Source organism: Paraphaeosphaeria sporulosa, assembly GCF_001642045.1.
Source record: "Paraphaeosphaeria sporulosa strain AP3s5-JAC2a unplaced genomic scaffold CC84scaffold_6, whole genome shotgun sequence".
NCBI lineage: Eukaryota > Fungi > Ascomycota > Dothideomycetes > Pleosporales > Didymosphaeriaceae > Paraphaeosphaeria > Paraphaeosphaeria sporulosa.
Window position 1 is genome coordinate 1,832,141 of NW_017253365.1, and position 21,439 is coordinate 1,853,579.

General features: G+C 54.5%; 10 protein-coding genes across 10 annotated transcripts; 6 read left to right on the plus strand and 4 right to left on the minus strand.

Moving 5' to 3' along the window:
- Positions 1 to 551: 551 nt before the first annotated feature.
- Positions 552 to 1,591, plus strand: CC84DRAFT_1206506 (uncharacterized protein). Its single transcript, XM_018182035.1, has one exon. The coding sequence runs from the start codon at positions 714 to 716 to the stop codon at positions 1,533 to 1,535; it is 822 nt and encodes a 273-aa protein (XP_018035344.1). The 5' UTR covers positions 552 to 713; the 3' UTR covers positions 1,536 to 1,591.
- Positions 1,592 to 1,936: 345 nt separating this feature from the next.
- CC84DRAFT_811063 (exoribonuclease family protein) lies at positions 1,937 to 3,321 on the plus strand. The gene has a single exon (XM_018187520.1). The coding sequence runs from the start codon at positions 1,994 to 1,996 to the stop codon at positions 3,080 to 3,082; it is 1,089 nt and encodes a 362-aa protein (XP_018035345.1). The 5' UTR covers positions 1,937 to 1,993; the 3' UTR covers positions 3,083 to 3,321.
- Positions 3,322 to 5,555, minus strand: CC84DRAFT_1247507 (uncharacterized protein; the record flags this gene model as incomplete). Its single annotated transcript, XM_018184237.1, has 2 exons — positions 3,322 to 5,246; positions 5,331 to 5,555. 2 exons carry the CDS (start codon positions 5,553 to 5,555, stop codon positions 3,561 to 3,563), a joined length of 1,911 nt encoding a protein of 636 aa, XP_018035346.1. The 3' UTR covers positions 3,322 to 3,560.
- A 248-nt stretch (positions 5,556 to 5,803) lies between these two features.
- On the plus strand, positions 5,804 to 8,748 carry CC84DRAFT_1148035 (Pkinase-domain-containing protein). The gene is made up of 4 exons (XM_018176616.1): positions 5,804 to 5,950; positions 6,002 to 6,054; positions 6,103 to 6,511; positions 6,562 to 8,748. The coding sequence occupies exons 1-4, from the start codon at positions 5,911 to 5,913 to the stop codon at positions 8,271 to 8,273; spliced, it is 2,214 nt and encodes a 737-aa protein (XP_018035347.1). The 5' UTR covers positions 5,804 to 5,910; the 3' UTR covers positions 8,274 to 8,748.
- CC84DRAFT_811078 (uncharacterized protein) lies at positions 8,411 to 8,909 on the plus strand. Its single transcript, XM_018187521.1, has one exon. It carries the CDS (start codon positions 8,548 to 8,550, stop codon positions 8,827 to 8,829), a length of 282 nt encoding a protein of 93 aa, XP_018035348.1. The 5' UTR covers positions 8,411 to 8,547; the 3' UTR covers positions 8,830 to 8,909.
- A 195-nt stretch (positions 8,910 to 9,104) lies between these two features.
- On the plus strand, positions 9,105 to 10,320 carry CC84DRAFT_1260255 (uncharacterized protein). Its single transcript, XM_018184981.1, has 5 exons — positions 9,105 to 9,258; positions 9,306 to 9,383; positions 9,431 to 9,467; positions 9,521 to 10,022; positions 10,083 to 10,320. Exons 1-5 carry the CDS (start codon positions 9,228 to 9,230, stop codon positions 10,188 to 10,190), a joined length of 756 nt encoding a protein of 251 aa, XP_018035349.1. The 5' UTR covers positions 9,105 to 9,227; the 3' UTR covers positions 10,191 to 10,320.
- A 1,832-nt stretch (positions 10,321 to 12,152) lies between these two features.
- CC84DRAFT_1165331 (FAD/NAD(P)-binding domain-containing protein) lies at positions 12,153 to 13,895 on the minus strand. The gene has a single exon (XM_018178691.1). The coding sequence runs from the start codon at positions 13,565 to 13,567 to the stop codon at positions 12,287 to 12,289; it is 1,281 nt and encodes a 426-aa protein (XP_018035350.1). The 5' UTR covers positions 13,568 to 13,895; the 3' UTR covers positions 12,153 to 12,286.
- A 264-nt stretch (positions 13,896 to 14,159) lies between these two features.
- On the minus strand, positions 14,160 to 16,923 carry CC84DRAFT_1196953 (NAC-domain-containing protein). Its single transcript, XM_018181495.1, has 4 exons — positions 16,250 to 16,923; positions 15,994 to 16,196; positions 14,941 to 15,113; positions 14,160 to 14,808 (listed from the first exon to the last, which is right to left on the minus strand). Exons 1-4 carry the CDS (start codon positions 16,655 to 16,657, stop codon positions 14,552 to 14,554), a joined length of 1,041 nt encoding a protein of 346 aa, XP_018035351.1. The 5' UTR covers positions 16,658 to 16,923; the 3' UTR covers positions 14,160 to 14,551.
- A 452-nt stretch (positions 16,924 to 17,375) lies between these two features.
- Positions 17,376 to 18,345, minus strand: CC84DRAFT_1206512 (Ctr copper transporter-like protein). The gene is made up of 2 exons (XM_018182036.1): positions 17,600 to 18,345; positions 17,376 to 17,550 (listed from the first exon to the last, which is right to left on the minus strand). The coding sequence occupies exons 1-2, from the start codon at positions 18,073 to 18,075 to the stop codon at positions 17,439 to 17,441; spliced, it is 588 nt and encodes a 195-aa protein (XP_018035352.1). The 5' UTR covers positions 18,076 to 18,345; the 3' UTR covers positions 17,376 to 17,438.
- A 772-nt stretch (positions 18,346 to 19,117) lies between these two features.
- Positions 19,118 to 21,236, plus strand: CC84DRAFT_1187877 (uncharacterized protein; the record flags this gene model as incomplete). The annotated part of the gene is made up of 2 exons (XM_018180959.1): positions 19,118 to 19,239; positions 19,286 to 21,236. 2 exons carry the CDS (start codon positions 19,118 to 19,120, stop codon positions 21,234 to 21,236), a joined length of 2,073 nt encoding a protein of 690 aa, XP_018035353.1.
- Between the last annotated feature and the right edge of the window lie 203 nt (positions 21,237 to 21,439).

A 21,439-nucleotide genomic window follows, 5' to 3' on the forward strand; every position in this document is an offset into this window, starting at 1 on the left:
GACGTGGGCAGGAGAGTTTAGCTTCATTATGAGAGTAGAAAGGAGGTGTTTATGCCGTGTGCTTGATTTGTACGACTCTGTGCTGCTCTGCCGTTACCCGGTGTTCTTAGTTTGGTGTCCCAGACCACGGAAGGCGGGAGGGTCTTATCTTCTCCTGTGGCAAGGTGTCGAATATAGATTGTCTCATGGTCTGACAGAATGACTTTGCGGTCAAGATCCATGTGAATACATCGCTGGCTCCCCAGTCTTCGGGGCGATGGTTCCTAATGTGTTCAGGCACGAGACATATCAAGTCGACTCACGATCACCAAACCCGTACCATAGTTTATCGCCCCCCACGGATCCACAGAACCTGGCATCTCAGAATCTATAGATACCTGCACAATTGTTGATATGGAATTTAGGAATATAGGCGCTTAGTTCATCCTGTACTAACTCAGTCTACTATACGTTTGTATATTTCTAGAAGGCTAAGTTAGCGTCGATGCTCACAGTAGGGTCCGCCTTAATTATGAGATTTTACATTCATTTTTCGGCCACTGTGCTGCGTGGTTCATGATGCGCTAGAGCCAAAAGTGCACGCCGCCCCCAATCCTTCCAGAAACCCACGGATAACACGGCAAGTGGCTTCCGTTGACTGGACGCCAACAACCACGGTGACCAAGACGAAGTTTTATAGATTCTCTGCAGACAACACAACTTCGCTCTTCTCAATGTCGATCTCAACGGAGGTTCCATCGGGGTCGATCCCCCCAAACGACCGGTGTTTAGGCCCACTATACGACCTAGACCACTGGACTGACCCGAACCCCCCAATTTTCTCCTGTGCAAATGCCTGGAATGCCGAGAATGCCACCCGCGGTCTCAAAGACTCTGATTTCCAGACCTTCTGCTGTGACGGCGAGATTCTGGGTTCTCTCAACTGGACCCGGGAGAATTTCGAGCTTCAAGATTTGGAATGCTGCCGTTATGGAGCCGAATTATCGACCGGTCCCTTGCCTGATTCGCCTGATGATGGCGGAGACGGAGGCACCTTTTGCGCTGAGCGGTATGGGTTCAGTAGAACGCCGTTGGCGAGTTTGGCAGCTACGGGAACAGCGGAAGCGCAGCCGTTTCCTGTCACGTACAATAAGATGGGGGCGAGTCGTCTGTCATCGGATGCGTATATGGTTTGGTCAGGGAGCACATTGTCGGAGCGGGTGGTGACAGAAACGCCGTACTGTCTGTGGGTGGACACGGTGCATGGGGTGCAGATGACAAGTGTGGAGGTGCCAAAGGCAGATGTAACAACGTTGCCACGGACAGGGTCGGCTGAAGCTTCCGCTCGCCCCAGTAGCGGAAGTTCTCTGGGGAGTGGGAGTGAGGTCCAAAGGACGGGACCGAGTACTGCGGAAGGGGTGCCATCGAATGGCGCGGAATCCGGAACGAGCACAGGAGGAGCAGGGTCAGAGCCTACAGGCGCCTCGAATGCGCCGAGCGTGCCGGCCGTGATGTGTCTTGGGCTGATGTTCGTATCGTGGGTGCTGTTGATGTAACTTGATAAGCTCGATTCTCAAACGATCACCTGCTTGGATGCACACTGTCAGCAGATATCAGTTCTCTGGTGAATGAAACTGACTCGAAATGAAGTGGTATCACGCAAAACGGTAGAGAAATAAAGACTGTCGTCTCATCACTTCACTAGCGATTATTGAGCCATGAATTTTCCCACCTTTGTTCTAGCACGGCATACCATAGCTCATATACAGGAATTACCGAACAAGCCGTAGTATGGAACCAGGCGTTAGAGGGCCGATATGATATGAGGACTCATGATAGGCACTTGTGTGCTTGATGGTTCTCCCCAGCAAGATGGGTCTAAGGGTCCACGGGTGACGCGTGATCAGGTGATCACCCGAAAACCCTGGAAATCGCATTTCTCGATGTTCAACGGCAGCTCCGATTGACGCTCAAACCCGCTCCCCACGTCGCGTCTACCGACCGCACAAACACCATGGCTGCAACTACAGCAGCAGCACACCAGCAGCCTGTGCATGGGCCTGCCTTGACGTTTCCGCGTCCCATCTTCGCCGCTGTCGCCCCGCATCCGTTCCTGCAGGCGCACCTTTCAGCGTCGCAGCCCTCCAAAGCGCCCCTTCGCGCCAACAGCCGCACCGCGCACGAATTCCGAAGGGTCGGCATCAACACCGGCAGCCTCACGCACTGCAATGGCTCGGCCGTCGTGCGCCTGGGCAACACCTCGGCCGTGTGCGGGGTGCGCGCCGAAATACTCCACGAAGAGCATGTGCAAGGGACCGCCGATTTTGCGCCCAGCACCGGAAACGAGGCCGAAGAGGACCTAGAGCGCGAGCGCGAGCGCGAGGAGATTGAGAGCTTGCGGGTGCTCGTACCCAACGTCGAGCTCTCCACAGGCAGCACGCCCCAGCACATCCCTGGCAATGCGCCCTCGTCTTTTGCGCAGACACTGATCACCCGCGTCCGGTCGCTGCTGCTGTCCACGTCCCTCGTCCGGCTTTCCGATCTACGCATACTCTACACCCCGCCCAGCAACCCTGACGACCCCGACGCAGAGCCCGAGCCGCAGCTGAAGGGCTACTGGGTGCTCTATATCGACATCTTCTACATCAGCATCGATGGCAATGCCTTCGACGCTGCTTGGATTGCCATCCTCGCTGCCCTAAAGAACAGCGTTATCCCGCACGCCTTTTGGGACGAAGACCTCGAGACCATACTGTGCTCCGATGACCCGTCCGAGGCGCATCCATTAACCCTCCGCGGACTGCCTGTCCCCTCGACATTTGCCGTATTTGAGGGCAAGCGTGATTGGAACGAGAGCGGCGAAGACGAAGAGGCCGATTGGGTGCTCAGCGATCCGGATGCATTCGAGGAGAGTGTATGCCGGGAAAGCGTCTGCGTGGTTGTAGATTGTACTGGCGGCAACAAGGGAACAAAAGATGGTATATTGAAGAGGCTGGAAAAGAGCGGTGGGGGAGTCGTGGACCGGGACGTAATGAAAGGGTTGGTGAAGCGGGCGGTGGACCGGTGGCAAGAGGTGGAAACGGCTACCAACGCGAAGCCTTGAAAGGGTACAGAGTGAGGCAAGATCTGATGACAGAAAAATAGCAAGGACTCCAGGCGCAGTTTCCGTCACAAAAGGATGAGCGAGTGCATGCCTGTGGCACACAGGCACTCATCTGCTGTACAGTCGCGGCTGACCAGTTGGAGGTTTTGACTACCTCATGTTGGTGACACAGACGCATCGTCTTCGAAGCTTGGCTGGGTGAAGCCCTTGATGATGGACCCGAGGTTGTTGGTCGAGAAGGCGGCCCTAAACAGCCAAAGACGATACAAGACGGGATCACAGCACCGTCCGGAATTCCGCTTGCACAACGAAGGACGGCTTGAGTCGTAGTAGACAGCATTGTCGAGCATGTACCTGCTAATGAACTTCGATTGCGTTAGGGTGACCCATATCTATTTACTGGTGGTCGTCTGCATGTTGTATATGTACTTCTATCGCAGATGGCATCTATGCAAGTCAACGCACGCCAGTCTATAAACTAAGCGTCCAGGTTCAGATTCTCCAACAACTGGTCAATCTTTGCCAGCAGGATCTGGTAATTCATCGCGTCCTGTGCCAACTCATCACCGGCAATCTCTCCATCCAACGTGCGGATGGCTCCCACGGCAAACTGTTCTTCAAGCTCCTTCCCTGACAACTCATTCTTGTTTTCGTCACCTTCATCTTTGACGCCTAGATCCTGCATCGCCTCGGCAATGGCATCTGCGTCTCCTCTCTGCTCCATCATCTCTTCCAACCCGCTGTCCTCGAAGCGTAGCCGGAACCGGTCCGAAAGGTAATACCGAATATCGTCCACGAGCTCGACGGTATCGGTTTCCTGCCGGCCCTTGACTCTGCGGGCGGACTCTTGCACAATCTCGGCAAACTCGGGGGTGTCGATGTAGCTCTCCAACCGGTACGCGATGTATCGCGCTCCAAACTCTTCTAACCGCTGCACGCGCGTGTCCCAGCCCGCCCGGATGACCTCGTAGATGTCGATGACTTCTTCTGCGTCTGTCTCGCCTCTCGGGTTTTCGCTTTCCACGGTCGAGGAATTGCCGTTGCCGAGCGTGGAGATGATGAGTGCAGCGCGCTGCTTCAGCTTCTCGATGAAGAGCTGGTCTGCCGTGAAAAGCACGTCGATGGCAACGTCGAGACCAAAGTCGGAGCGTTCGGTGTAGAGGAAGGTGAGGATTGTTTCGAGAACCTTGGGAGAGCAGTCAAGGGTGACGATCTGGAGATAGGGGGTCTGTTGGGCTTCGCGAAAGTGCGAGTTCAGCATGGTGGAAAAGTATTCTGAGCGGAGCAGCATGGCTTTGTGTGCAGGGTAAATGGTGGATCTGCGTGACTTGCGGGAACGAGATGGAGAGCGAGATTTGACTGGAAGTCCGAGGATACTGCACGCGGGTGGTGTTGAGGACTCCGAGGGACCAGGGGAGGCATCCGTCTCATCGGATTCGTAGTCTTCTTCGGTGTCGTCTGCTCGAAGCAGGATGTCGGCGTAGATGGAGTTATCCCGATCCCACTTGAGATTGTCCACGTTGGCTGTCTCGACTTCGAGCTTGTTGTCCAGAACATGCTCCTTGAACCATGTCTCGAGCTGATCTCGACCGCGAATCAGTTCTTCTGCTCGCTTCTGGCGGAGCAACCGCCGATCCGCTACTTCTGTAATGTCGTCAAACAGCCGGTCCATCTCCAACTGGCGCCCGATTTTATCGATGCCCTTCAAGGCGTGTGTTTCTTCGTCGTCGTTCAGTCCATGCATTGCTCTCCGCATCGATACCTCTGAGAAGTACAGGTACTGCAATGCGACGCCTAGCGATCGGCTGGGTATGTTTTGTGGCAAGGTCCATGTCGTCGTGTTTGGTGCCGCGCGGAGCTTCTTCGCAAAGTATGGCGAGCGAGCTGCGAGGAGAAACTTGTGCACATGGAAGCTTTGGTCGTATGCCTCGATGGTGAGATCGGCTGTGACTGGTTCGGGCCGCGTAAGGAGGGAGGTAATGTGCGCGGCAAGCGGCTGCAGAGGGTTCGAAGATTTGGCGTAGTCGTAGGAAAGTAGGAGGTTCCGTATCCGATCGTTGAGCGCGTTGTACAGACAGCGCTCGCCCTGGAAGGTGTCTCGTTCACACAGCGCACCATTCTCCAGAAGCAATTGTATGACCTCGTAGTGTCCGCAGAGACTAGCCTTATAGAACCGCGGTTACCATGGTGCACTGGGCGTAGCAGTGTCGCAAACGATGTCCACGAGCGTAGTTGCGGGATGGCTTACAAGGATCAATGGTGTGTAGTCATGTCTGTCGCGGGCGTTGACATTGACGCCCGCCTGGATCATTTCCTGGCACACCTTGAGGTCACCCCGCCGACATGCCTCGCAGAACTGGCGGAACGTCTCGGTGGTGTCGAGCGGATTGTCCTCCTTGAGCTTGCCCGCCGAGACGGCCTGGTTCTCGGTCGCGAGCGCCCGCTCCAGCTCGAACTTCTTCTTCGTGTCCATGGTGGCGAGAAGCAGCAAAGGCAGCCGGCGCGGCAGTGGACATCTGACGGTGCGCAGGGCGCTGCATCGTGGCGATCGCCGGCGATTAGATTAGATCAGATCCGATGACGTTCGTGCGGGTGCTGCAGGCTAGCGAGGCCTGTGCTCCGTGCGCGTCCGTTGCTACTGGCGACGGCCGTAAACATCAGGCCCTAACACGGCCGGGGCAATCACCTGGGCCGCCCGCCGCTCTTCCATGCGTCCCGTCCTGCAATCAGCTGCACCCTCTCCCACCAATACTAACAGACAGCCTCGCACTCGATAGTAATACCACCCTCGCTGCATCAATTGATGATATAGCATACCCACATCCATCATGCCCGAGGACGACAAATACGAAGTCCTGGAAAAGATCGGTACGGCGGCTCTCACCGCGCCTGGCACGCCTGCATACTGACACAGTGCAGGCCATGGCTCGTTCGGCATCATCCGAAAAGTCAAGCGCAAGACCGACGGCTATGTACGTGTCGCTGCACCGCACTCGCGCGCCCGGCTGATTGTTCTGTAGATTCTCTGCCGGAAAGAAATCTCCTACTCGAAAATGTCCCAGAAGGAAAAGGAACAGCTGCAGGCCGAGCTGTCCATTCTCAAGGAGCTCGTCCACCCCAACATTGTCCGATACTACGAGCGCGAACACCTGAAGGCCTCGCAAGACTTGCATCTCTACATGGAATACTGTGGCAACGGCGACCTCGGTCGCGTCATCCAGAACCTCAAGAACAAGAACCAGTTCGCCGAAGAGGAGTTCGTCTGGTCCATATTCTCCCAGATTGTAAACGCCCTCTACCGCTGTCACTATGGGCAGGACCCGCCGCCAGCAGGCCAGAACGTCATGGGTCTTGGTGCCGACGCCAAACCTGTGCGGGACCGCAACGGGAGGCCCATGATTCTGCACCGGGATCTGAAGCCGGAAAACAGTCAGTCCCTGCACCATGCGTGCACCATTACAAGAACTAACGCTGGCTAGTCTTCCTCGACCACGACAACTCCGTCAAGCTCGGTGATTTTGGCCTGTCCAAGATCCTCCAATCTCACGATTTTGCTTCCACTTACGTCGGTACTCCCTTCTACATGTCGCCTGAGATATGCAAAGCGGAGCAGTACGGACCCCACTCCGACATTTGGGCGCTGGGCTGCATAATATACGAAATGTGCGCAAAGCAGCCGCCTTTCAATGCTAGGACCCATCTCGACCTCATTCAGAAGATTCGCATGGGGCGTTACCCGCCCATCCCGGCCGTATATTCCCCGGAGCTCAACAAGGTCATCGCGTCTTGCCTTCAGGTCTCGCCCACGAACCGCCCAGACACAGCACAGCTGTTGAACCTGCCAATCGTGAAGCTGATGCGCAAAGAGCAAGAAGTGGTCAAGATCAGCCAGGAGTTGAAGGATCAGGAGACGAAACTGATCCAGAGGGAGAAGGCTTTTGACACAAAGGTCATCAACATGCGCAAAGACATCAACGACCAGCTCAGGCGAGAGTGGGAGGTGAAAGCGCAATTGGAGATCGAGAAACGAGTAAAATATGAAGTCGAGCGGAGATACCAGATCGAATTCAGGAAGCTGCAGGACACATTCGAAGCAGAAGTCAAGGCACAGGTCGAGCGGGCATTGAAGAAGTACCCGGCTCGCCCAAGCACGTCGCCGAAGCTTGCTCCTCGCTCAAACACACCAACACAGTCTACGGAGCCGGCTGTTATATTCCCTGCTAATGGCGACTCGATCAGCACATCAGGCACCAACTCTGATTGGAACAGCCTTACCGACATTTCTTCGCTCTCAATTGATGATTCAATAGACGACGTCCTGGGTACAAACGGCCATGGCGTTACACAAGATGCTCGAGTTCCTGTCGGCAACCAACTACCGAAGAAGAGGTCTCGAGCTCCACTCACCCGGGCCAGGACCATGGCAGGACCTGTCAGCCAACCACCACCCTCGCCCATGGACGTTCAGATGGGTGAGCCATCTCCCGCACCAGCATCTCTCGCGGTCAGCGGCCTCTCCCTGTCCCCTCGTCGCGAGAGACACTCAAGTAAGAACATTTTCGCAGCAGCAAAGGAAGCAGCCAAGAGATGGGAAGGCGAGGTCCCGCCATCACCAACTGATGATGATTGGAACGCCGATCTCGACGACGACGATATTCCTGCCCTGCCATCGCCAACTCGTTCGCGTAGCGGTTCAAGTGGTCGCAAGTCTAATGAAGACCCTTTCAAGACACTTGCAGGGGCCCAGAAACCTCTGCCGCGGCCGACAGCACGCCTCGCAACCGCTCCATCATTGGCACCTGGCGGCCAAAAGCCCCGTCCACACTCTACCGTTCCCATTGTAGCCACTTCGCCTGCCCGCGCACGCTCAAAGCCGGAGCTCAGCAGCCCTGCTCGTAGAGCAGCGGCCAAGCAAGCTGAGACTTCGGGCATGCTCAAGAAGAAGACACCAGCGAATGGGGCCCGCCCACTAGGCCGGACGCTCGTGGAGCTCCAGCAAGCGCGTGGGATCCCTCATGCTTTGAGCGAGGATGAGGGCAAGCGCGGCATGCGAACGGGGATTAAGAGTCCCATGAAGGCCAGAAGCGCGGTCACGGCCAGAGAGTTGAAGCCGGCTGTCGTGTGGAACCCAGAAGAGTGCGACGATATGCCCAGTCCCTTCATTGTGAAGACCAAGAAGTTGGTCATGTAATGGAGGAGATGAAGCGTTGCTACTACTATCAAAGGTAAGCATTGTCATTCGCAATACCCCTTTTTGTTTACTGCGCATGTACTTGGCGTTCATATATCCAACACGAAGGCGGTTTTTGGTTCAGGCGTTGGTTTCGAAACGCCCTAATACGATATGATGGATCACGATCGGCTTGAGAGGACGGAAGTACGAGAGCAGAAGCAACCAGGGGCGGGTTGAGTGGACTGCATAGAAACGGAGTACGGTGTCTGCACCAAGGTGCGCGGGGACGAGGATGAGGATGAGCGAGCAGCTGCACATATTGCTTGTCGCATGTTGCGTCCTGTCTGACTATCTCTTCCCTATGTCATTTTCTCAGCGGCATTGCATCGTCTTGGTATTTCAGTGGCACTTTACAGCCTATCTTTTGGATAGACATTTTGTTTACGGGCGGACATGGAAGGGCGTTGGTGGGATCACTCTTAGTATATCGCCTATATTTCATGTCGAATATCAACGACGACATGCTGTTCAATTTCCCACTCCCGCAGTGATGAGGGCGACGATGATTCAATAAGCATCATCAAGCTGCTGCCCGGCGGTGGGCCTTCGGATTGAGGAAGGCGATCTGTGTGGATTATTGATGATCAGTGGTAATAATGATTTGGGTAACGTCTGTGATAAAAGAACCCCAATGCGTTGCCATAATTTGTCAACATCGTTGATCTGCCTTGCATGTCTTGGAGGTGCGGTGAACGCTCGTTGGTCGAAGCTACCCCAGCCGGCCGCTGTGACATCATGTCGCTAGCCCCACCTTAAGACAGATCCGGGGAGCAGACATTCGAGACAATGCATCTCCCCGTCCCTCTTCTCCGCTGCAGGAATCCTCAACCCGTACTCTCTACCTTCATACGGGCTTCAATTGCAACTAGACGAACGCCAAAGACACGAGTCGCATTCCGACACGCTGCCAACATGTCTACCGAATCCACACAGTCGCAGGCTTGTAAGGACAATGATCAAGCGCACGTGAAATCCACTGACCTATTGAAGGCTGCAACACACCCGCCGTGGTCAGCAAGGGCTATCAGCAAAAAGGAGAATATATTGAGGTGCAGGGCATGAAGACTTGTGCGTGACCTTACATTATCTACGCTGGCAAGTGCTCAAAGACACAGACGCCACTGGACCAAAAGACGCAAAACGAGGAATACTGTAAGCCATCCACCAGTGAAAATCATGGCTCAAGAAATTGAATTGATAAACAGAATCATTTACGACATCTTCGGATTCTTCCCCCAGACAATCCAAGGCGCCGACATCCTCGCTCACACCGACAAGGACCACCCATACCAGGTCTTCATCCCCGACTTCTTCGACGGCAAGCCGGCCGACATCTCCTGGTACCCACCGGACAACGATGAGAAGGGCGCCAAGCTTGGCGAGTTCTTCAAGACTGCCGCTGCACCACCAAAGACCCTGGAGCGCATCCCCAAGGTCATCGACGAGCTGAAGAAGAGCAAGAGTGTCGAGGATTGGGGAATTGTTGGCTTCTGCTGGGGCGGCAAGATCGTGAACCTGAGCAGTTTCGAGGGTACGCTGTTCAAGGTCGCGGCCGCGGCGCATCCCGCCATGGTCGCGGGCGACGATGCGAAGGGCATCGTGATTCCCTACGCCATGTTGCCCAGCATGGATGAGGACAAGAGCGAGGTGGAGAAGTGGCAGAAAAACATCAAGACGCCAAACATTGTGGAATGGTTCCCGGACCAGGCAAGTCTACCCGGTCGATCCAACCATAGTCTTATAAGTTCAGGCTAACATTCGTTTCAGGTTCATGGCTGGATGGCGGCACGAGGTGACCTGGAGCAGGACAAGGTCAAGAAGGAATATGAGCGGGGCTACAAGCTGGTCTTGGACTTCTTCCACAAGCACATGTGAGTGGCGAAGTGGCAATGTGGCCATGATCTGGCGCTTAGGCGTGTAGGACATCCTCGAGTACGAAGCTGTAGATTACACATGGCCAATACTCCCTGCAAAGAGCCAATAATACATGAATAATGCATCCACCAAGCGCCATCCCACTCGGTTAACGTATCGCTAAAAGTGCGAGACCTGCCTTAAGCTGAATCAACAGTGCCCCCAATTGGGGTCTCAAACAATCGCACCGAGCTAGAAAGTTGCTCCCCGCTTCCCTGCTGTAGCTAGCCAAGCTTGCTGAGCCGGACATACTCTGCATGGTTCACCGCCACATAGATAACCACCACTGCGATCATAGAAAACAGAACGTCCCGTAGGCCTTGCTCCGGTAGCGAAGGTTGTCTCCCTGTCCGGCTTTCCGGTTGCTGCAGGTGTTGGATAAAGCAGTGCGTTCGAAGACGGCAACAACGGTAGGCGGGTCTTACCAGCGGTGCTTAAGGCCTTGTGGCTAAGTACGCTGGCAATCTTTGAAGGGTTTGTGCTGTGCTTTGGGTCGTGGTCTGGTGGGGAAAGGTTTCGGAGTTCGCTGAGGGCCTTGCTCGTGGACATCGTGAAGCGGAGGTTGAGTGGTTGCAGTTGTCCGATTTCGATATGCGAGTTTGGGCGTGCCGAAAGAAGCCGTGTGCTTTTGAGGTGAAGGTGATAGATAGGGAAGAGTGGCACGTGGAAGTTATCACGTAATTGTAGAAGGGAGGGGCAGTGGTGTACGCGGAGGTGTCTTGTGCGCGAGTCAAACCAGTCGAAAGGAAGTTCAGACCACATTGGTCCTGGGTACCTACAATTTTCTGCTGCTGTCTAGCGAACCACCAGAGCATCGCGAGCCCCAAGCTCACAGATCCAATAACACCAGCCGCTGCCGTCTCGCTGGTAAAAGGTAGCTCTGGTTCCTCACAGCTCTTAGGCAAGGCGCGCTGGTATTTTCGCTCCGCCTTTCGCTTTCGACGACGATTCTTGCCTCGTAGCAATCCTGGACCTCGTGCCATCCTTGGAGTGAGTTATGTCTGGACGCGGAAGTTGTCTGAGATGCCGAGCGTACACTGTCAGGTCGAGTTCTGTTGGTAGGAGTCGAAGCGGCATGTCTCGGAGATGTTGATCGGCCGGGTGACTCTAGGTGAGGGCGTGTGTTCGGAGAGTTGATGGAGAAGTTACACAGCGAGTAAAAGTGGTATTGATGTGTCTCGCCCGTGGCTTCAGTGCAGCTCCGGCCTGTGGTTACTTAGTGTGGCGTAGTGTCCCGTATGCATATGAGGGCGGGGAGAATATCCTCCTCCTATTTTCTCGTTCCCGTTCTCGACCATTAAGTTTTCTTGCTGTTTCATTCGGGCAATCCGTCCTTCCAAACGCCTTACCCACGTGTCCTTTGCACGGGGAGTTGGATGTGGTCGGACGGGCGGTGACATCTGCTAAGGTAAGTTGAGTGGGAGGAAAGGAGTGTCAGTTGTAGGCTTACAAGATTGCGTGTGTCGGTCCAGATAGGGGAAGAAATATTGTGTCTCCAGATGTCGAGGCTAGAAAATGCTGTGGAAGTAGTCTTTGAGTTGGCACACGATTATATAATGGGCTCAGGGCAGGACGGTTGCGAACTGGAAATGACCACTTCGGAGGGTTGGGTAATCCTAGGGTCGCACCGTTGGCTTTGTTAGCTCAATTTTCGATGTCGACACCTTTGCTTCATTACTCTGAAGTCGTCTCTGGAATCAGCAACGCGTCGTGCAGATGCCCATGGTAGTATCGATCGTACCATAAAGGACCCGCACCAATATCAACAAGTTGGTGGTATCGGCGGATGTTCCCGCAATACACATGGTGGATGCGAAGGTCTCAACGGTTCCACTAGATAATCTCAACGAATACCCAGGTAAGCGTAAACCCATGACAGCATATTGCACGCAGGTAGACTTTTAACTCGCTACAAATTAAGTGAGAACAGGTAATTGTCACTACAATATACTTCGATGAGATCCTCCTTAGGGTATCATACTGATCCACGGCCGAAACAAACGTGCATTACCTCCACCACCAACACAAGGACGAACCCAACACACCATCAATCTTCTCTAGCCCCGGCTCGTACCCACCTGACCAGCCGCGATAACTGGCTGAGGCTTCCACTTGTTGTCTTTCTCATATGGTTTCCCGTTCATGTGACCCTCTACCAACATGCTTACCATGTAATCCCTTCCTTTGATACCCCACACCATCAAACTTGGCAGGGCCATGCCGTTGGCCGCGCCTACACCCTTAGATGTGCCAATCGGCACAAGCTGCTGCTCCTTTAAGTTGGCCTCGTAGTGCCTGTCTGGACCAGGCGCCTGGCCGGAAAGATGAGCGGTAAGGTCGGTGCGAAGGTTGGTCATGGCAACAGGAATTGCGTCGTACTGGTCCATGACTCCCCCGCGGGTGTATGAACCACAGTCACCAACGACATAGACGAGGGGCCCCGCGGCCTCGACGCGGAGTGTCTTAGCGTGGCACGAGACGCGATTCCGGTTGTCGAGCCATTTTTTAGGAAGGAAGCTGGTGTTGGGACGGGTTCCTGTAGCGTCGATATAAATGTCTGCCTCGATGGTCTTGCCGTCCGATAGCTGGACTGTCGTCTTAGCGCCTTCTGCGTCGCTGGCCTTCGTGGCAGAGACAACCTTCGTGTTGTAGACCACATCTGCACCAACGCGGTTGAGGTACTTCTCGGCTTGCTTAGATATCGACTCGCGCAGCACGGGCAGCATCTTCTTCTCCGCGCTGATGACTGTAACCCTCGCTTTGGGGTTTTTGGGGGCAGAGGCCATGAAGCCTGGTTTTCCGTTGAGGAACTCGGCTATCTCGCCAGCTGTCTCAACGCCCACAGGCCCCGCACCGCCGATTACCACAGTCTTTGCAGTTTTGAGTTGGGAGTGGAATGCGTCATACACTGCCTCTAGGGCGGCACGGTCCGTCGTCTGGGTGAAAAGAGGAGTGGGTGTCGAGAATCCTGTGGCAATGACCAATGCGGCATATGGAATGCTTTTCTGCTCTCCGCTGACCGTCTCTACAGAGACTGTCTGACCGGCGGAATCGACGTGAGTGGCCTTGCCTTGCACAAAAGTAAACTTTTCCTTCGCGTAGGCGAAGGCCGGCTCGATAGGGTAAAATAGCTTATTGTATGGCATAAGATCTTTCGAAGCAGCGACCCTAGGGCCAGCGATTCTCCAATAAAAATCCTTCGAGGGATTGACGACGGTGACATTGTATGCGACACCATCTTTCTTGGGAAGTTGGGGAATGACGTGTTTTAACGCGTAGTGCGCGGCGCTCATGCCCGCGAAAGCGCCGCCGAGGATGAGGATGGTATCTGTAGACATGGCGCTGGTGGGTATCACAAATAAAGTGAAGTAGAAGAGTGAAAGAGGGAGAGGATCGGGCAAAGGAATACAAAGCGCATCAAAGGGCGAAAGGAACGAGTCAAGGTACGATAAACGCGCTCGAGGACGAAACGCGTTGAATGAGTTTAGGGCGCAGAAGTCGGGGATCCGAAGGAGGCGTGACGCTAGGACGGGCACTTGTGAAACGATGATTCTTGGAGGACGGCATGTTGTGGATGTATTTGTAGTTTTGAATGCGCTGGCTTTGAAGGAGCGGGTACAGTCATGCCGTATTGTGTAAGCTACAGCCCTCAGTGCAGAAGCCTAGCAATGTGGTGGGACTGGGGAAGGCTACCAACCTTCGGAGGGACAAAGCTTGGGCGTCGGAAGCGAGGGAGATCCGTTCCGGCTACGATGACCAAGCGACACAAGCGTTGGGAGCACGTCCGAACAACAAAAGCATTGACACAACATCTGAGGATAGTCCGCGTTGGTGGCTGTAAAGGTGCAGTAATTCGCCCTTTGCTAACATGTCAGGGAACAACTCAGTCAAATTTGTCATACTAGAGCGGCGGCAACTGTTCCTCCCGATGGGGAAGCATGGTCATTTTGAGCCGTAATTCGTCCAGGCATGCAGAGTTCCGCAAGAGGGCCATATTATGGAACAAGTCGGAACTATTATTGATGATCTCATTAGCATTGCTGCCGCTCAACTTGGGCAAAGCACCGTCGCGTTCAAGTCACACGAAAGGATTGTCAGGTAGATCATTGCTCGGACTTTTCCATACTATATATTTCATAATAAACGCCAGCCCGGCTCGTATGCGACATGAGATTGGCCACAAGTGCCAATTGGAAGAGGGATGGAAGTAGGCCGTATCCACAGTCATCCGTATCACATACATAGTAGTAGCCCACATTGCGCTATATCCCAACTAGCTCGATATGGTACTACAGATGCGTCCTCAGCGCTCAGCGAGCAGCTTACTCAACCTCGGCCTTGGACTCGAAGTTGTCGCCAGCAACGAGGTCGGGGATGTCGTCGTCATCATCGTCGTCTTCCTTCTTGTCGTCCTCACCCTTCTCCTTCTGCATGCTCTGGTAGCTCTCGGCGAGCTTGCGCAGCGACGCCAGCGAGTCGGGGCCGAGCTGGTTGAGGATACCGGGAACGAGCTCAGTGAGCTCCTTGTCCTCGCCGTTGCCGTAGATGGCGAAGGTGTTGGAGGGCACAGAGGCGTGAACTAGCGGTTGATGTTAGCAGAGAGCCCAGTGCGCAGAAGTAGTTGGGTTAAAGCTTGAGGACCACGACCGCTTGCATGGAACCAATGCAAGCAGCGTGTTCCTCACCCCCAGCTGCGGCGGGGCGTGCATACCCTTTGGTGCCGAGAAGTGGATGACGTTTCCGTCGGTCTTGAACATGTTGACCTCCTCAATGGCCTGAATGGGCTGGACGTTGAGCTTCTTGAGCGCGCCCTGGAGCTTCTTGTCGTCGGTGCCGGCGCTCTTGTGCACCTTCTTGACCTTCCTTCGCGGGGTGCCCTTGCCACTGTTCGCCGCGGTTAGCCATGGTCCACACGTGTATTTTCAACATCCCATCCGAAGTCGTGTCAGCGGCAGGAGGTGCGCTCGCTCGGCGGAGCCTCTTTCGATGGCGGGGCCGTGCGGCCGGACGGGCTGGAGAAAAGATGAAGGCTTACCCTGTGTCGCATGTTAGCTCGCAAGTCTGCGGAACAGCACAGCAATCCGCCGGCGGAACAGCGTGGGTTCATGCCGATGCGGAGGAGACATACCAATGCGCACCGACTGCTGCATGCGCGCCAGCTTTGCTTGATCCATATTTGCGGTGGGGAGAGAAAATGCGAGGTCACGGCGGATTCACTGCGCGGGCTACGTCAGCGGTTGGTCGAAAATACCCCGCGAGAATGCACATGTGTCCGCGAGGCGTGCAAGGAAGGATATACGTACGGGATTCGGGCTGCTGAGTGGAGGCTGCGCGGGTGTGCTTTGGTGATGGAGTGGAAGCGCGTGAACGGAGAAAAAGCGCCGATGCTCCGAATGTGGCCTCGCTTGAGCATCGCGGGGACCTTTCCTCACCTCACGGCGTCTCAAGCTTGCACCCCTCATCGGCCATTACTCTGGGCCGGAAACGACTGCACGGCTCCCTTGCACGTCCAGCATCTGCCGTGTGTGCTTGGATTTCGTCGCAGCGAATTGGCAGCTGTCAATGCGAGCATTGACCAATCGCATTCACGCTAATCATCGCTCACCCAAAAGTCACGAGCACAGGCAAGCATTGGTGAAGAGGACGATCCAAGGTGAAGAGAGATCATGGTATCATTGAAACGACCGCTTATATACACGCGCCCTTTTTCTTTCATCCTTACAGCAAAGCAAACGCAGCCAAACCGGCGGCACCCACAACCCACACGCCAGCGGTCGCGTGGGCGGCAGCGCCCGGTGTCGAGCTCGGGGTGCTGCTTGGGGAAGAGGAGGAGGAGCCTCCTGATGTGGTCCCGTTGGGCTGGCCTGACATGTTCTCCTGCGTAACTCTAACACCCGTGCTGTTCTGGCAGTGGCTGTTGTAGTCTGATTCGGAGAGCGTAGTGTTGACAAAGGTGACATCGCCGCACTGTGCAATGTTAGCAACAGCGGCTCCGCAAGATGACCGCGTGCCTAGCTCACCTGGTACAATCCGCCGCTCGGGTCACCGTTCGTTACAACCTGAATGGTTCCATTGGTGCCTGCCGAGATGTTCAGGTTCGATGGGATGCTGACTGAGCCCAAACAGAAGTTACTGGGCCCCTCCTCAGAGAGAGTAGGAACCAGAGTGATGGTAAAGTCATCAGCACTGGGGTTGTTGCCGAGCGCAAGGTATACGGCCACCTTGCTTTGTGTGTGGTGCATATCTAGCTGAATAGGACCGCCGGAAAGCGGGAACTCAGTGCGGTTACTGCTTGGACTGTCGAAGCCACCGCAAGGACCGCCAGTAGCCTTGTCATCATCGAATCCGCGCTTGTCGGGCCAGGTGAGGAGGAAGTGAGCGGAGGTGAGCGGCAGTGCCGCGAGAAGTGTGAGAGCGTTGAAGAGCATTTTTGGAGCTGGTCAAGGGTTCGGCGAGGGTTGTCCTTAGGGTATGCAAAGGAAGAATCGAAGGGAGGAAAGTGGTTGAAGCTCACAATGAAGGTCCAAGATGGGCACGTACCTTACTTATTGTCTGCAAGAGCTCCCCATGCCGTGTGCATTTCGAACCTGCACCTCGCGTGGCGCTGGCACTCGCATCAAGCCATTGTGAGCTTGTTTGACCATGCTCCGCCGCTAGACTACAATAGCAGGTGATACATTGCCATCGCCTGCCGTGACACTGGTAGCTGGTGCGCGACAAAACTATGTCGGGTGCCGAAGCCTAGACCGAGCAAGAATGAGCAAGTTGTTCTGCGAGTCGGGACACCTAGCGCAAGATCGGCAAGGGTCCTTGTACACTAGCCAACCCAAGGAGCTTCAGCCGATTCAGGGTATCTCTCAGTCTTGCTCTACTACTGCGAAACCGCACGCACCGAGTGACAATTCTGGAGAATTGGATAGGGCTGGTAGAGTACAAGCTTTGGCTAACGGGAGTGGCGGCCGCTCGCAGGTCTCATCTCTCCCGGGGTTGTTGCACCATTAGGTGCAGAGCCTCAGTGCACCTGCGCACGAAGAAATTTTGTGATCACATTACTCGCATGAGATGGGAGGCTTGCCATGTGTGGAATCTGATGTATTGCATGTATGTACAGCCGGACGAAGGTTGAACCCTGCAGCTACTCTGTTCCCCGCATTACCAATGTGCGCAGACAGTGCCAAGTTGTTGCACGTTCTAATGAGATATGAAATACTACATTGACATGGCGCTTTGGTTGAACCTGCCCAACGCCAACTCTCCAATAAAAGCGCCAGCCAGTACTGAAAGGAAATAGCCGACATTGTAGGTCATCACGGCTAACATACTGGCAAACAATTAGCTAAAGTGCATCCATGTTGAAATGTGCCACTCACAGAAGGTAACCAACGCCCGCCGCCAGTGTCATGATGGCGGCTCGTGGTAGATCGACGCTGAATCGAAAGGGCTGCACGTGTCTCGCAGGAGCCTCGACGATTCTCACATTCTCTTGCAGCCCATTCGTTGTGAGAATGCCAGTCATGGAGCTCGCATCGTTGAAAGCCTTATCCGTCGCTGTTTGCTGGTCTGCCGCGACAATGTATCTCCGTTTCATGGCGCTTTGGAGAGCCCTGTACTCCAGGAAGGTTTTGGCCGTGAAAAGCGCTCGCAACAAGATGGCGAGGATAATGAGGAAGATGCAAGTCCCCGCGTATGCGCCAGCGCTCGCCGGTGTCCAGGCCTCGGAGTACAGCGGCGTAGTCGTTGATGTGAAGAAGAACATGGACATTCCCATGGATGAGGAGCCACTGCTTCCCCCGTCCATGTCCATACCCGCCATGGACGACATATCGTGACCTTCGTGGGCGACCATTGTGATTATATGCGGGTTGGAGTGCGGATTATTCGGATTAGGTAGATAGAAGTATTGAGTGCCAGACTGACGATCACAGGCGGGCCGGCGGTCTGCTTATGAAGTCGAGCACCCAAGTGTCAAGACGAGCTTGGCTGGCTGTGAAAGACGCTGGGCAAGGCTTGAGCATTAACGCACGGCCGGCTTTTCTTAGGGATGCACGAACGATTGTGGATAGGCGAGGGCGATTGCGGGGGATCTCGCGACAGTCAAGAAATGACAAGAGGAGGGCTGAAGCGTGGAAGGTAAGGGAGTCGCGGTCGCTTGCCAGGTGCTCCTTAGCTGTGCGGCCCACGCGGGTGCAGCGATGATATTATGCGCGCACTGCCGTGTGACTGGGACAGGCGTGCAATAGCCCTTTCTTCTGCACTCATGGTGCCAGGTCCGAGGCGCATGCTGCTGCTTGCAGAGGTGGCGGCGAGGCCATAGTCGCGCCCACTCTGAGCAAGTTATGAGCAAGTTAATTGACAGGGGTGCACGCCAACGCTAGCTGCAAGCGGGCAGATGTCCCTCCGTCCACCCTGCGACCACATGTGCGGCTTGCAGTGAATACCAGGCCCATACCGACGGCAGCTGTCCGCCACAAGTGCGACGTCGGGCCAGTGGCTTCTGAGCGAGTTCTTCTGACGTCTCTACCACCAGCTTCTGCTCCATTGACGGTTGCGACGGCACCAACGTCGCCTGTAGACGCAGCAACAACCACCTCATTGAGAAGATTATTTCCTCCGAGAAGAGTTGCTTTGTTCATGTCATACATGGCCGAGCCTCGCATATCCGACAGTTCACAGGCAGACAGGCAGCGTTGCGACAACTCTACTTCTCGTCCTACTTGATAGAGTTCATCCCGTTGGGCACAGGCCGAAGCACATCACACACCACGGTCCAGTGTTTTGCTTCTGATCTGACCTTCTGACACGATCAGCTCTTATTACGTCGTTTCTGCAGTTCTGCGCGTGGCGCAACACCAGAGATCATGGACTCGTCAGGCATGGCCATGGGCTCCATGTCAATGGGTGGCATGGCTCCGCTCATTGAATTCCCAAAATATTACTGGGCTGTGGTAGGTACTGCTATTGGCATCGCGACGGTGGTCAATATTTTCAACAAGATCCTCTACAGACAGAGGTACGTGCATCATTCCATGTCCTAGACACATTGCTGATTGTTCCAGGCTCGCGTCCGCTCGAGCAGGTGCACCACGACCTGCAAAACCCAAATCTTGGTTGATGGTGTCAATCGCGACTACTTTTGCCCTCACGCGAGAAGCGTCCAATTTCTCCGTACGGATACCCTTCAAGGACCGCTTCCTACGATTGCCGACCGTCGGCCGCGTCTTCTTGGTACTCGCCAACATCGTGGTCTTACTCGTGCTATGCTTCTACGGATTCGACCTCAACGACAGGTGGTCGAGAGAAAACATTGGATATCGATGCGGATTCGTCACCATTGCGCAATTCCCACTCATTTTCCTCCTGGCAGGCAAGAACAACCTCATCGGCTATGCGACCGGTGTCAGCCACGAGCGCCTCAACTGGTTACACCGCTGGTGTGCCAGATGTTTGCTTTTGACTGCCACCATCCATATGGGCTATTTTTTCGCCGACTGGGCACCCTACAACTATATTGGGACGCAGCTGAGGGAAAATACGCTTGTGTGGAAAGGCATCGTGGCATGGGCCGTACTCGTTTGGATGGTCTTCAGCTCCATGTCCCCAATCCGTGGCTGGTCATACGAGGTGTTCGTCTTGCAGCATCTAGTCTCTTTCGCAGTCCTGATCGGCTTCGTTTACATCCATACCCCTGTGGAAGTCCATGTGTATATCTGGGTACCCATTGCTCTGTGGTGGTTTGACCGACTTGTTCGTGTTTTGCGCGTCATGTATTTGAACATCTCTTGGTTCCACCCGCGACAACGGAAGAGTGGGGAAACGTCTGGATTCTGGGCGTGCAAAGCTGAGTTCATGCCATTACCGCACAAAACCACACGGATCGTCATACGAAACCCGCCGGTTTCTTGGACACCGGGCCAGCATGTGTTTTTGTCTTGCCACTCTATCATTCCGCTACAGAGCCATCCTTTCACCATCGCCTCTATCCCAGAAGATGGAATGATGGAATTCCTAGTCAAAGCTGAATCCGGTGGGACAAAGAGTTTCTTCAAACACGCCGAGAAGTATCACGGGCTTCCCACAAAGTCGGACAGATCACGAAACAAGACAGTGGCCATAGAAGGCCCATACGGGACTTTGAGACCACTGCGTCAATTTGATAGCGTCGTGCTACTTGCTGGCAGCACCGGCGCTACGTTTACCGTTCCTCTCCTAAGGGATATTGTACAGGGGTGGAAGGAGAATGCGAGCACTGCAAAGGATGCGAAGTCACTCTTTCAACCACAAACCGGTGCCGTCACCCGCCACGTGCGATTCATATGGGTCGTCAAGAGCCGAGGCCAGCTTGGATGGTTCGCCGAACAGCTTTCCTCCGTATACTCCGATTCCCAGGCTTTGCAAACCGACCTGAGGCATATCAAGCTGGAGATTACAATTTACGTAACCTGTGACGAGACCTTCACCGAAGAACACAAGAACATACTGTCAAGAACCACCGCTTCAAAGGAGCCACAGCATGGACCAGTTGAACTTCGCAGTCGAACACCTTCGCTGGACGAAAAAGGCAAATCGGGAGATGCTCTTGACGAAATCACCGAGGTCAGAGCCACAGAGACGAAGTCCTGTGGTCCCAATGGAACATGCTGCTGCAAGACTACAGTTGATGAGACATCACTTGAAAACAGACAAACGACATGTTCGTGCTGCGGACCGAGCGATCAAGCCCTAAAAACACGGCCGACATCCAACACATCATCTAACCCTTCCAGTACAGAAGGTAAGCCACTTGTGCACCCCTCAATATCTGTGTTTGCTGGTCGACCGAATCCAAGAGATATCATCAGAAGGTCACTAGAACAGGCCTGGGGCGAATCGGCGGTTGTCGTGTGCGGACCGCAAGGCTTGGTGGGGGACGTGAAGCAAGACGTTTGCTCGTTGAGCGATGAGCGGGCGGTGCACAAGGGAACAGGTGCTCAAGGCATCTACCTCCATACCGAGAGCTTTGCATACTAGTGGTTTCTGTTTTCTCAGCATTTTTGCATTGCAGAACGGCGTTACTTTTGGCGGGTATTATGATATGCGTTACGATACCAGTTTATTGAGTTTATTGAGATACTAAGACGCTTTTCTGGCAGACGGCATAGCAACATATAATGGTATTTCTGATCACTGCCACATGTTGTGCAATTTGGGCTCTTGAAAACCTACGATAGGCT